General features: G+C 48.5%; 7 protein-coding genes across 7 annotated transcripts; 6 read left to right on the top strand and 1 right to left on the bottom strand.

The window, feature by feature from the left end:
• Positions 1 to 299: 299 nt before the first annotated feature.
• Positions 300 to 1835, bottom strand: ASPGLDRAFT_50086 (uncharacterized protein). Its single transcript, XM_022547237.1, has one exon. It carries the CDS (start codon positions 1651 to 1653, stop codon positions 637 to 639), a length of 1017 nt encoding a protein of 338 aa, XP_022398259.1. The 5' UTR covers positions 1654 to 1835; the 3' UTR covers positions 300 to 636.
• A 465-nt stretch (positions 1836 to 2300) lies between these two features.
• Positions 2301 to 2984, top strand: ASPGLDRAFT_27937 (GNAT family N-acetyltransferase; the record flags this gene model as incomplete). The annotated part of the gene is made up of 1 exon (XM_022543709.1): positions 2301 to 2984. One exon carries the CDS (start codon positions 2301 to 2303, stop codon positions 2982 to 2984), a length of 684 nt encoding a protein of 227 aa, XP_022398258.1.
• Positions 2985 to 3740: 756 nt separating this feature from the next.
• On the top strand, positions 3741 to 5057 carry ASPGLDRAFT_132355 (uncharacterized protein; the record flags this gene model as incomplete). The annotated part of the gene is made up of 1 exon (XM_022541115.1): positions 3741 to 5057. The coding sequence occupies one exon, from the start codon at positions 3741 to 3743 to the stop codon at positions 5055 to 5057; it is 1317 nt and encodes a 438-aa protein (XP_022398257.1).
• Positions 5058 to 5505: 448 nt separating this feature from the next.
• ASPGLDRAFT_76131 (uncharacterized protein) lies at positions 5506 to 7386 on the top strand (the record flags this gene model as incomplete). The annotated part of the gene is made up of 3 exons (XM_022549834.1): positions 5506 to 5757; positions 5823 to 6226; positions 6277 to 7386. 3 exons carry the CDS (start codon positions 5506 to 5508, stop codon positions 7247 to 7249), a joined length of 1629 nt encoding a protein of 542 aa, XP_022398256.1. The 3' UTR covers positions 7250 to 7386.
• A 338-nt stretch (positions 7387 to 7724) lies between these two features.
• ASPGLDRAFT_68463 (uncharacterized protein) lies at positions 7725 to 9173 on the top strand (the record flags this gene model as incomplete). Its single annotated transcript, XM_022549262.1, has 3 exons — positions 7725 to 7767; positions 7869 to 8401; positions 9147 to 9173. The coding sequence occupies 3 exons, from the start codon at positions 7725 to 7727 to the stop codon at positions 9171 to 9173; spliced, it is 603 nt and encodes a 200-aa protein (XP_022398255.1).
• An 85-nt stretch (positions 9174 to 9258) lies between these two features.
• Positions 9259 to 9763, top strand: ASPGLDRAFT_84186 (CVNH domain-containing protein; the record flags this gene model as incomplete). The annotated part of the gene is made up of 3 exons (XM_022550255.1): positions 9259 to 9400; positions 9462 to 9643; positions 9717 to 9763. 3 exons carry the CDS (start codon positions 9259 to 9261, stop codon positions 9723 to 9725), a joined length of 333 nt encoding a protein of 110 aa, XP_022398254.1. The 3' UTR covers positions 9726 to 9763.
• A 1299-nt stretch (positions 9764 to 11062) lies between these two features.
• Positions 11063 to 11716, top strand: ASPGLDRAFT_624911 (uncharacterized protein). Its single transcript, XM_022548533.1, has 2 exons — positions 11063 to 11653; positions 11693 to 11716. The coding sequence occupies exon 1, from the start codon at positions 11151 to 11153 to the stop codon at positions 11535 to 11537; it is 387 nt and encodes a 128-aa protein (XP_022398253.1). The 5' UTR covers positions 11063 to 11150; the 3' UTR covers positions 11538 to 11653; positions 11693 to 11716.
• The last annotated feature ends 667 nt before the right edge of the window (positions 11717 to 12383 follow it).

Here is a 12383-nt window from a genome sequence, read left to right as displayed (position 1 = left end):
AGCTAACTATATAAACTACCGGGCAGAAAGCGAGGGCGGTCAGACACGTGACCCGATGGGTACTGACTGATAAGGAATAATGTCGGACCGATTAGTTCCACCGGTCCGATGATATAGGCCAGCGTGAGCGCACATTTAGATAGACAAGCACTCAAGCACTCAATCAGCTGCGTACACGCACATACGTTCGTTAGGCAATATACCTCTTTCGTCCAGCTAGTCCTCTCCATATAGACCTCGTTAGTCCGGAATAATCGACTCCCGATTTCCCCTCTGAGCTACGATCCGAGAGACCCCGCTTCGCTAACAGTAGTTAGTTATCATGTGCCTTTTCCAGATGATCCGCTACTGCCGATGTAAGCCGTCCGTACTCCGGAGTAATCTACTGGTTCGGAGAATGTTGTATATTGTGGGTCAGGCTATGGCCGAAAAGGAACATGATAGTTGGTACTGTGCTGTATTCCTAGCTATCTCTCCTGATCATTGGTGATGGGAGAGAGGCCTCGCTCCATCACCGTGATCAGTGTGGGCTCGCTAGCGCGGCCAATCGGAGCGGGGCATCTCGGAGCCTGAGACTCTCCAACATATATTTCTTTGAAAAGGCTATATACGGTATTACTGACAAGAATATGTGCCTCAACGCTGCTCCGAAGCAATATCTGAGCAGATTTGGATGGGTATCGTTAAAGAGACTTTCGACGCAAATGGCACTTTATGACGGACGTTGAAAGAGACATCGACTTTTAACGAGTACGTTCTAGATATCAGGCAAGAGAAGAAGGTTGGAGTATACACCACGGTCTCGGGCAGTACGATTGGCAAGGAGATAGATGCTGTATAGACAGCACTTTTCTTCTCGCCGGAAGCAGTGACGTCTACTCCTGGACACCGCTTTTCCCAATGCACCGACGTGGTATCCAGGGATGGGAGTGAAATATTTCGACAAAATGAACGATGAAGAGGATACAAATCTCTCTGTTGGATCCGGTCAGGCAGATCTTCATACGGCTCAATGCCGAAATGAGTCACGGCATTCAGCTTGCTTTGGACTTTCTTTGGCCTTGGCGGGAACTGATTGTGATTTGCAGGAAGAAAGTCAAGATCGATAGTCAGCATTGTTGGCGTGGGTTGCATGGGCCGGGAGTGGATTTGGCCTAGCTGAATAGCTTTCGGCTGGCTTGCCGTCGCAGTGAGACGGCCCAGTTTCCCCCCGTTCAGCTCTTTAACAACAATCTCCTTCGATAGTTGATAGGCTGTGCTGTCTCCAGGGACGAGTATGGGCGGCATCTCAGGCAAGTTCGGGAGAACGTGGATTTTGTGTGTTCTGTCGGCGGAGGTAATTGGTAGGTTCGTCTTTGGGTTGACTTCGGTGGCTTTAAATCGAATGGCATAGGCAATTGATGCCGTATCAGGCTCTAGACTGGGCGAGAAGCAATTCTTTCCCTTGGGATTGGGATAGAATCCCAGACCAAGACTGGGTGGTAGATTTAGATGATGGCACTTTATTTCAGCGTGTTCGCACGGATGCTGACACGCTTGTGGCAGTAGCCCTGAAGGAACCACGAACAAGAACGGGAGTCGGTATGTTCTTCCTGGTTCCAACACCATCCCTTCGGACAACAACGGCTCGTCAACGGGCTGGTCAAGTCGCATGAATCTCTGCGTGGTGCAAGGGCAGCCTGTTCGTCTCTCGATATTCGGTTCCCAAATCGTTGCTTTTGCGATTCCTATACATATTCCCAACACATTAGCAACGATATATATAGCTTCGGTCAGCCTGAGGGGGGTCCTACCTTCGAAAGTGATGCATAGATTCTTTAATATTATATCTCGACATGGTTTGAAAAGTATCTCGCCTTTTATCTGGTCATCCGTCCGGTATACGCATGGAAGGTCATGCTGAGAGCTCGGTAGAGAGAACTCTACGTAAGACTTTGAGTGCTTGTAGGATGGCTTCAGATCGTGTAGTATTTTTCTCATTTGGATAGATTAGCGAGATGATTCAAACCCAGTTGTTTCAGAGATTGAGCGAAATTCTACAAAACTTCTCTAGAGTCCTAATGATTACAAAAATATCCAAATTGACTCACCCCGGTATGTCAGCGCTAAGATGGATATTGTGCATTGATCTGTCACGCCCTTCGCATACAGCGGATTTGAAGGATCGGATGTAGCGGATATGGTGGATATAATTCTCCTTGCCCTGGCAGGGACCCACATCTCTTGAATTCAAATTCCACGTTTTCCCTCTTTCCCTCGTGCTTTTTCAACTTCAATCTTATTCTATAAAATACATAATAATGGCATCGGATCACCAATATATCTATTTCCGGGTCTCCAAATCGGAGGACCTCACGACATCAGCCCAACAATATAAGGAACTGCGTCTCCGAGCCTTGCAACTCTCACCTTCCTCATTTGGCTCCACATACGAAATCGAATCTACATTCCCCGACGAATATTGGATGTCACGTATAACTGGAGATGGAAGAGAGACATTTATCTGCGCCGCAATCCCATCTCCAGAATCCAATGCTGCGGACCCAAGCAGCCTCGAATGGGTCGCCCAAGTAACATTGCTGGGCCCACGAAGCAGAGAGCAATTCACGCTCCCAGAAGTATCGAGACAGCCATTTCCTGGTCCAGACGAAGAAGAGGAACGATGGCAGATGCTGGGCCTGTATACGCTTACTTCGCATCGAGGCAAAGGAATCGCAACAAAACTTTGCCAAGAAGCTTTGAATTACATCCGTTCGTATCGATCCGAGCCGGAAAATGTCCGATTCCGCCTCATGGTCAAGGCAGGAGCTCATGCTCCGTTAGGGTTTTATGAGCAGCTTGGGTTTACGGAGGTTGCAAATTGCACTCTCACAGAAGCTATGATTGCGAATGGGGACGGGAGTTTTTTGCCAGAAGACCATCAAGAGCAAGAGAAGTACCTGGCTCGAACTAGTCATGTTATGATGCAGCTGTTTAAGAGATGATAAATGAGAGATTTGTCGTTTTGAGCGGTTGTTTGGGTTATGTAAATAGATCATTATAGACAAAAAGTTACCAATAACTATCTCTCGTTTTCTGTCTTTCTTCTCCGAAGCTATTTACTTCTAGTATACGGAGCTCTAGCGAAAGTAAACAATACTATAGGTATTTTCGGTGACCTATTCAGCGAGAAACTACCGAGCTTAGAGAGGGACCTCATTCCACAGCGGCATGATGCGCAAAATATCGATACTGTTCTCTAAATTCGCATGTCAATCCTACATTATATATCACACACTGCTGGAATTGGCATATTATTTAGAATGCGATGTCCCTGGTTACCAATCGGACTTTACCCAGTCCACTATCTTCAGTTTCTGTCCCGCTAAATCCGCCATATCCGCCCCCCCCCCCCCCCCCCAATGCCTAAATTCGTTATATTCACAATGATCAGACGTCGTCACGAACAGAATCTACTTCCATACTGTGCCTTCAATTGAAAAATTCACTTCCACTGCTTCTGAGAGAATAAATCGATCGATATTTGTGAAGGCTCTCAGCGGGCTTCTAGGCATATACATACCCTAACAGTTAGGGAGACTGCTCCAGCTAGCAGGCTTACACGCTGAGCAGGTCATTAGAATTATTATTCTCGACAAGAAACAGGAAATACCTGGGGCGCCTTTGGAAAGGTTTGCAGTCCCGAGAAAATCGAGAAACCGGAAACCATCATGTCTCCCAAAACGGAACTGGGAGGCAGTATGTTGGATGTTGAGAGAGGGCACCATTCGAACGATACTTTGGGCACCACAATAGAGCCTTCAAGCTGCTCTCAGAAAATGATTTCTTGGGTTCGCACAAGCAGTAAAGACTGCGGACCGCCACCCGACGGAGGCCTCGAAGCCTGGAGCCAGATAATCTGGTCACATTTCACAACCTGCAACACCTGGGGATATGTGACCACATTTGGCGTCTTCCAGACACACTACAATCAGATGTTGAGTGAGAGTCCGTCTGCAATTTCGTGGATTGGGAGCGTCCAAGTCTTCCTCCTTTTCTCCATTGCAACATTTTCCGGTCGAGCATCAGATGCGGGATTCTTCAAGCTTGTCTGGGGCCTTGGAGCTCTCCTCGTTTTGATTGGGATTTTCATGGCTTCATTATCTTCATCTTACTGGCAACTGTTCCTATCGCAAGGCCTTTGCCTCGGTATAGGGAGCGGGCTTATGTTCTGCCCCGTACTCTCTTTGATACCGACATATTTCTCAAAGCATCGGTCCTTAGCTATTGGTGTTACTGCTGCTGGTTCCAGTACCGGAGGCCTCGTGTTCCCCGCCGTCGTGGAGCAACTACTTCCACGGATCGGATTCCCATGGACCATGCGTGTTCTTGGTTTCTTGACCCTGTTGATGCTTCTTCCCTCTTTCATTTTCCTTAAACCGAGAATGCGTCCGCGGAAGGGTGGTCCAATTGTGGAATGGAGAGCTTTTAAAGATCCGTCGTACCTGCTCTTCAGTATCGGGATGTTTTTCGCTTTCTGGGGGCTGTACGTCGCTTTTTTCTATATCGGCAGCTTCGCCCGGGAGATTATTGGAGTCGACCAAGTTGTCTCCATTAGTCTTTTGTTAATCATGAACGGCGCCGGCATGCCAGCACGAATCCTGCCCAATATTGTCGCAGATCGGTACACTGGCCCACTCAATCTCCTTATCCCGGCTATCCTGATATCATCTATCATCCTCTTCTGCTGGATAAGCGTCGTCCAAACCAGCAACTTGTACGCATTTTCGGTATTTTATGGGATATTCTCTGCCTGTGTGCAGTCATTATTCCCAGCCTCACTGACTTCGATGACCGTGGACTTGAGTAAGATCGGGGTTCGAACCGGCATGGTGTTGACCGTTGTCAGTTTTGCAGCTTTGACGGGCTCGCCTATTGCAGGTGCGTTGGTGCAGCGTGGTGGTGGAAGTTATCTGTATGCACAGTGTTTTGCTGCTGCTAGTATGGCTGCTGGTGGTATCTTGGTTACCATGGCCCGGATTCGCAAAACTGGGTTTGTCGTGAATGCAAGGATGTGAAGGTGCCGAGACTTTCTGTCCTTTCATTCTCAAGGCACTGCAATGAGATGGATGGTAAGCTATACAAGGAGATTTGCCCTTGTTCAAAGTTATATGTACATAAATGCTAGCCTCACTGCCAATCTTATCAGATTACCCCGATTGGGTAGTCTCCTCCGACTCGGACATCCATCATCGAATTAGCCCTGTTAGCCTAATATGCCATCCAATTATCTCCGCGGAACTCGCGGATGAATCCTCTTCCTATGTGTCAATTGTTTGATATAACTATCAATCAGACAGCATGCTAGTTACCCCTCTTCATTCTCCGCGGCCATGTCTCCTGCATTACTTCCAAATTACTCCGATAAGGCTGTCCTTATAAAGCGGGGTCTTCTCCTCTGCACCTGTTTGCTAGAGAGAGTGCAAGCGTCCCGTTGAGCATATTCAGACCAACTGATTTCCAAACATGCCGGATAAGCAACCCGAGGGCATCGAGGCCCAGAGTGCCTTTGCCTCAACTCTCATCAACGACATTGAAAAGACAGCACCGGAAGGATCATGCCGGAAAATAGCCTTGCCAATCAAACCTCAACCAGGCACAAACGCTGTTTATGCCTCCAAATCAGCACTACTGAGCCAAGCTCTTCAGGATCTGGGTATGGGACGGTACCAGTGGTTTCTGGTTATTGTTACCAGTGTTGGCTGGTTTCTCAGTAGCGTATGTCGATATTCACTCTAACATTGCCTTTCTTCCGAGATTGTACTGACAATGGAGATGTACAGTTCTGGCTCATGTCCTTCAAGCTAATCGCGCCACCCGCCGCCAATGAGGCCAAGTTCTTCTTCTCTTCCTCTGGTGACCGCGAAGCCTTCCTATCCATCAGCCTTTTTGTCGGGCTCACCGCTGGCGCAGCCTCGTGGCCATGGATGTCTGACCAGCTTGGTCGCAAGTGGATCTTTACCAGTACCTTGGTGCTCATGGGGATGGGCGGTCTCGTCGGTGCGGGCATGCCGTCGTTTACGGGGTTATGTGTAGTCGGCTTCGTTATGGGATTCGCTGTTGCTGGTAACGTGTTAATTGATGCTATTATTCTCATTGAGTGGGTACCGGCGTCGCATCAGTTTGTGGTGTGCTTGCAGGGGTTGTTTTGGGGGTTAGGGGAATTAGTGGCTGCAGCAGTAGGATGGTTTGTCTCCCGTTCGATTATACTCAATTACAAGGTGTTAACTACCCTAGGCCATTTATCAGCGAACACACCTGTGGTACCGGTCCCGACGAACTAAGCACAGAGCAAGCCATTGCCCACCAATCTCGAGCGGTGCACTCTTCATCCTCTGGCAGCTGCCACTACGTAAGCAACAAAGGCTGGCGCTACATCTGGTGGACCTTCGGCTGTATCACCTTTTTCCTCTATCTCTGTCGCTTCTGCTTCCCTCTCCGCGAAACACCGAAGTATCTCCTCTCGCGGCGTCGTGATGCTGAGGCAACACAGCTAGTCAAGGATATGGCGTTGTATAATCGCCACACCACGTGGCTCTCCGAGGCATCATTTGCGCGAATTGACTCGACTGTTGATGCTCAACGATCTCCGCGATCTGGCATTCGTGCGCTCCTAATTTTAACAGGGGGGAGTCTGCGCGCCGGAATCCTTGCTCTCCTTTGGTGCGTCACCGGACTGACCTTCGTCCTCCACCCGAACTATCTCCGCTTGCACCTCTCCAGCAAGGGCGTTTCAGCCGTGACGGCCACAACCGTATCCACAAGCTTCCTGTATAGCCGGTATCTATATGTCTCGCTATGCACGATACCCGGCCCTATTCTCGCGGCAGTTCTGGTGAAAACAAAATACGGCGGCAGGAAACGGACCGGTGCCCTTATCGCCCTTATAACAGGCATATTGATGCTTGTTGCACCAGTATCGCGCTCTAGAGGTGCCGCGCTCGCGTTTAGCTGCCTTCTTTCGTGCACACAGCATGCTGGGCTAGCCGTTTTAATCACATACTCAGTTGAGGTCTTTGCCGCGCCGGTTCGAGGCTTTGGGCTGGGCGTTATGGGGTTTTCCGGGGCACTTTTTGGTCTACTTGGGATGATTATCACCACGTTCGACACTGCAGTAGCAAATGGAGCGGCTGTATGGTTTAGTGGGGCTGTATGGATTGTCATGGCGGGACTGTGGTTTGTTTTGCAGGAGAGAGAAGTGGCAGCGTGATAGTGTACGAAGTACATTGATCAGTCCGTGTCGTGCGATACAGTCCAGAAAAAGGCACCACGATCATAAGCCAGAGTATGTACTTGATTGCTTAAAGCTATCTAGAGAACGACAACAGTTGGATATTTACTGGGCCGGGCACTAGCCACATAGGGCCAAAGCACATGAAATACGTCCGAAACTTCTTCCCCTCCCTTTCCACGCACTATCCCATCCGGAATCCCCTAGGTTGAGGTTTGAACAGCCCCTTTGAGCCGCAGTACGTATATGGCAATTCGCTGCCTGGTTGCCTAATAGCCACGTGGACTGCAGGCGAGGTCAGTCTCTTTGTTTTGTGTGTAATATCCTTCTCTTCTCTATCCATCTCACTATCCTACTATCATATCTGTCATTATATCTCTGTGTTCAGTGTCATCATCTATACAACGCACGAAATAAGTCTCTGCCAGCCTGTCGACGCTACAATCCATCCATTATGACAACCATCTTGACATTTTTCACTGCCAACCTGCCAGCAAGTGTATATATGATAGTTCCATTTCCAGAATAGTTGATGACAGTGCAAAGTGCTAACCTCTCATGCCAGGTCTTTAACCAAATAATGCACGAGACCCTACAGGTCGAAAATGGCTCTCAATTCTAACCATCCTACGCACCCCGGATCAACAAGAGATTGATGAATGGGGAACCGAAGCACCAATCGAAGACTTCGAAACCGGATTTCTGGGAAAGAGAGAAGATGAGCTCCGTCGCTTTTATCGCCAATGGCTAGCCAAAACACCCGGATCTTTGCAGGGAGATGTTAACGAACACATGATGGCAGTGCTGGACGAACGATCGGCCATCGACTCGACTATGATACTATACTGGGGAATGAAGAAACACCACTGGGATGATTATTGCGAGTTTCAGCCTGGTAAGCCGATTACCGGGAATGGGAACTTGTGTGAGGATGGTTATATCTGGTGGAAGTGGAGGGTTCCTTTTAAGCATGCATTTGAACTCTTTCTCAAGGCTGAGCACTGCAATACCGAGGTCGTGGAGCTCTTCTGTCGGCCGGAATATCAAGGTCCTGATGGAGTTGTTGATTATGAGACCTGTAACAAGATCCTTAACTTGGAGATCCCCGATCCGCTGGGAATTGTTGGTATTGTAAAATGAGGACCTGTGAATTCCCGTATGCGGTTAATTTTTCCCGTTACGGTTTAGCTCCCCAATACACCGTCATGTAACCGTTGCCTTGGCCGCCCCAACATCAACAACTCACACTCGTCCTCTTTTTTCAGAGGTAAGCAGGTTTGTGCCTTTCTGTTTTTGTGCATTTCGTTTCCCTCTTCTGTTATTCCCTTTGTTTTTTGACCTTGGGCTTCTAGGGGGAAAATCAGTTGCTTTTCCACCCTCTCCTTCCTCTAGATAGATTCCGTTCTCCAGATTCGACATTCTCGTCGAGGGCTACAATAGTTTAGATAGGAACGTCGATTCATTATTATCTGCTATTCCGAGCCCGTGACATGCGGCTCGACAGGCAGACCCAGCAGTGATATCTGTTGAACTAACCCTAAAAAGCGCCATTAGAGGGAATGCCAAACCCAACCGTGTTCAAATAAGATCAAATGCGCTTGAGCAGTGTCCGCGGGAGCCGTGTTGGTTCGCAGCTGTCCAAACCAAGGACCATCAAATGGGAGGCCACTGCGGGATGGTAGTCTAACCCGGAAGCATCTATTATTTTGGGACCAAGGTACCAGGATAGACAGTCTCCAACTATGGATACGTACAAGCGTTTACCTAAAGAGGCAACGGACAACCAATGACATCATCTGCAGTGGATGATCTGGCGTAGCTGGAACAACACCCCACTTGGTGCCGTCTCAGCCACCAATAAACTACCCCACTACAGGGCTGGGCAGCAACGCCCATAATATAAATAGACCCTGTAATACCCCAGAATCACCCTCTACGATCTCTCTTCTTCCTTCACGCAAAGCAAGAAACACTACCAGAAAGCAAAAATGTCCTTCCACTCTACCTCCTCCGACGTCCACATCTCCCACGAGAATGGCAGCACTATGCTCCTCTGCCAAGTCCGTGATACCCACGGCAAGATGAACCCCCGCCGTATTCGTCTCGACGACCACATTGGAAACACCGACGGTACCTCCCCTTCTCTTTTATAGCACACCTCTTCCCCATAACCCCAGACTAACGGACATAGGATGGTTCCTCTGGGGCGGCGTCAACTTCACCCAGAGCGCCGAGAACATCGCCCTCGAGAACACTGACCGTGGTCCGAAGCTGACGGCCGAGCTGCACAAGAGAGATGGTGGTTACCGGGAGCGTCAGGGATTGTTCCTTTCGGATAAGATTGAGAACCGGGATGGTCATTTGCACTTTACGGTGAGTAGGAGTGGCCCGTCCTTGGTGGGGTTAAGGTTTGGTTGATCGGCGTGCTAATGGAGTGATGCTGCAGGGTGCTTAAGTGTGGATAAGGTCGGCTTATGATGGAGGTTATCTCGGTTGTCTATTGAAGTATATATGCATATTGAATTGGACATTGATGTCAAGAAATTACTGTTTCTCCGGGTCAGATGTAGCCAAGATCCCCACATAGTAGTAGCTTGGTTTAGCGTAGAGGTATTCATTCTCGAATATTCCGTCTGTTTATCGTGAACGCCATCTGGCATTCTCCATACAGTTCCATGAGTCACAACATGTACTCCGTAGCGCTACCCATGTAGTCAAGGCGCATACTGTATAACAGTATCACTAGCAGAGAATGAGCAATTCTGGACTGTTTACTTGTACAACATAGAGTAACCCATCACGTGCCAATTTAGCCACAACGGATCTATCCGAAGTGACCCTTTGGTTCGACCAGGATCCTTTGGAGTTAAAGAGCAGATGCAACGCTCGGAATACATAGTATCCGGGATGCTTATGTGAGATCAGGTACATATAACTAACTAGTTAACTATGCTACTTAAATGTGGTTTAAATATCCGGTTCACGCCATGCCAATCTTGAATCTAACGCTTTTTGGGTCTGGTTGACCATCGCCTCGGGATCAACACCAGGGAAATAATTTACCCGCTGGTCGGGGTTTAGATCGGACGGCATTTCCAGGAATGGATAAAGAAGGAGAGCCTCTTTGCGCGTTCAATTTTATATATTTAAGATCTTCCCCAGTCTCTTTTCACTGTTGACACATTTCAGTTTAAGAGGCTATCGACAACAGCATCAGTCCAAAAAGTGAATAGTTCTACAACTTCTGCGGCATACCATGGCCGACATGGGCTGAATCACGAAATCACGAATAATTGGAGCAGTTTTGAAGCTAGAGAACAACTTCACTAGCTTTTTCATTGATGCATTAATATTCGTCAATGGACTGGTGGCCTACCTGGGCAAACTCTTCTGAGCCCATCCCGGCATTTGCTAACTATGTTTAAATGGATTCGACCACGCTCTTGCTGCTATTTGCTGATAACTATGGGATACACTGCTTCGGCAAATTCATGGCGTTTTGTTCATTCATTTCACCTTTTCCGCCGCGTGTCTGTTCTTTACGACATCACATACTCGGAACAACGAATTGCTTTGGTTCTTGCGACAGTGGCACCTTGTGTGATTCCGTCTCTTTTCACTCGATCGATAGTGCACAATACGACCCGCTGTCTCGTCAATTAGATAGTCGACTCCAGTCATTCTGGCTGCCTGTTATGCTCTAGTGAACGCTTCAGGCCCAGGCCTATGACAGCCATGTTCACCGGGCTTGAAACGTCAGCTGTCTTGTCTATTTTCATAATACGGTGTACTAGCCCTGCCCCTGAAACAGGAACTGACGCAGCAAGACAAAGTCCACGAATTACAAACCTGCTAAGGAACGCTCTAGAATTCGCACTATATGACCTGTACTGGAAGACAACGTTGCAGATTCTTCGCCTCGTCCGCAGCCCCTATGAATACGCAATCCTCTCGCTTTCTGGGTCATCGTGGAGCCAATAAGGCACGAGTGGGTTGTCAAACTTGTCCAGCGTTGTGTGCTCGAACTCTACCTCATACATCCAGTGATGGTGACAGCGGACAGCTCGTCTCGGATGGTGATGGCTTCCGTCATTCTCGGTTGACAGCAGCAGGCCGAGGACGCTACTCTAGAAAAGAAGCTTCAAGGATGAGCAATCGGCAGCATTCAGGATGCCACCTACCGACCTCGCGCCAAGATGGGATCGGCCGTCGCTGCACGAAACGCCCCTCATATTCACCAATGAGATATCATACAAATACCCGCTAACATAAGGCGCCGCGTCGACATTGCTTGGCGCCAAGGAACCGAAGTTTTGGCGATATCGCGCCGGGAGATATTCCACGAGGCATTCAACTTTATTGTTATGGTTATTTGCTACCATGGCAGAGGAATCTGACTAAATAGGATCCAAGTGAGGATAGAGACATGGCATTCCGCTTTCACTACTGTGGGAGTACAAAGGGGAGTACAGAGGACAGTGTATTTGCTCCAGGATTCGACAGTGCAGACGTTCTATTTGGCTTCATACAAGTACACTTGTGGGACGCGGACTCGTCAGCCACGCCAATGCTAACTTAAACGTAACTAGTTGCTCCGGATTACGGAGTACTCCATATATAGAATATCTACTTTGTGCACAGTAATACATCCAATAGAGAACTTGATTCGATAAAAACAACGGCGACGGAAGCAAATAACAGACCTTGATCCGCTTAGTCATTTCTTGGCATTTGCACGTGCCCGCTCTTGAATCACCCGGCGTTGTTCCGGGCCTCAATGATGAATGGTGATGACGCCGCCGTGGCTATTGTCACAGCCTTTCTTTGGAGACTGCCCCTGCTAGGGCTTGGAGTAGTCAATCTAATTGATTCCACAGCCGGGCCCATTTCCCCAGACGCTGAACAATATGGCGCACGCTATTTGTCGGTTTCCAGACACTATCTGGAATCGATTCGTCAGCTATTCTCCTAGTGTTGTTGTAGGCTAATTTTGCATCCTAGTCGTACGGAGCACACCGGGGCGTCATGGGCGAGGGAAGGAGTATAAAGAGGGAGACAGATCTTCGTCGGTTGTCCAGGTCTTCTGATCAACAAGTTCATCATTCTCTATCCT

Source organism: Aspergillus glaucus (assembly GCF_001890805.1).
Source record: "Aspergillus glaucus CBS 516.65 unplaced genomic scaffold ASPGLscaffold_18, whole genome shotgun sequence".
NCBI lineage: Eukaryota > Fungi > Ascomycota > Eurotiomycetes > Eurotiales > Aspergillaceae > Aspergillus > Aspergillus glaucus.
The sequence above is the reverse complement of the archived record's forward strand: the minus strand, read 5'-3'. Positions and strand labels throughout refer to the sequence as shown.

Bases quoted from the DNA above. Each gene is read 5' to 3' on its own strand.
- ASPGLDRAFT_50086 (XM_022547237.1), bottom strand. From the start codon at position 1,653: ATGCGACTTGACCAGCCCGTTGACGAGCCGTTGTTGTCCGAAGGGATG.
- ASPGLDRAFT_624911 (XM_022548533.1), top strand. From the start codon at position 11,151: ATGACCTGTACTGGAAGACAACGTTGCAGATTCTTCGCCTCGTCCGCA.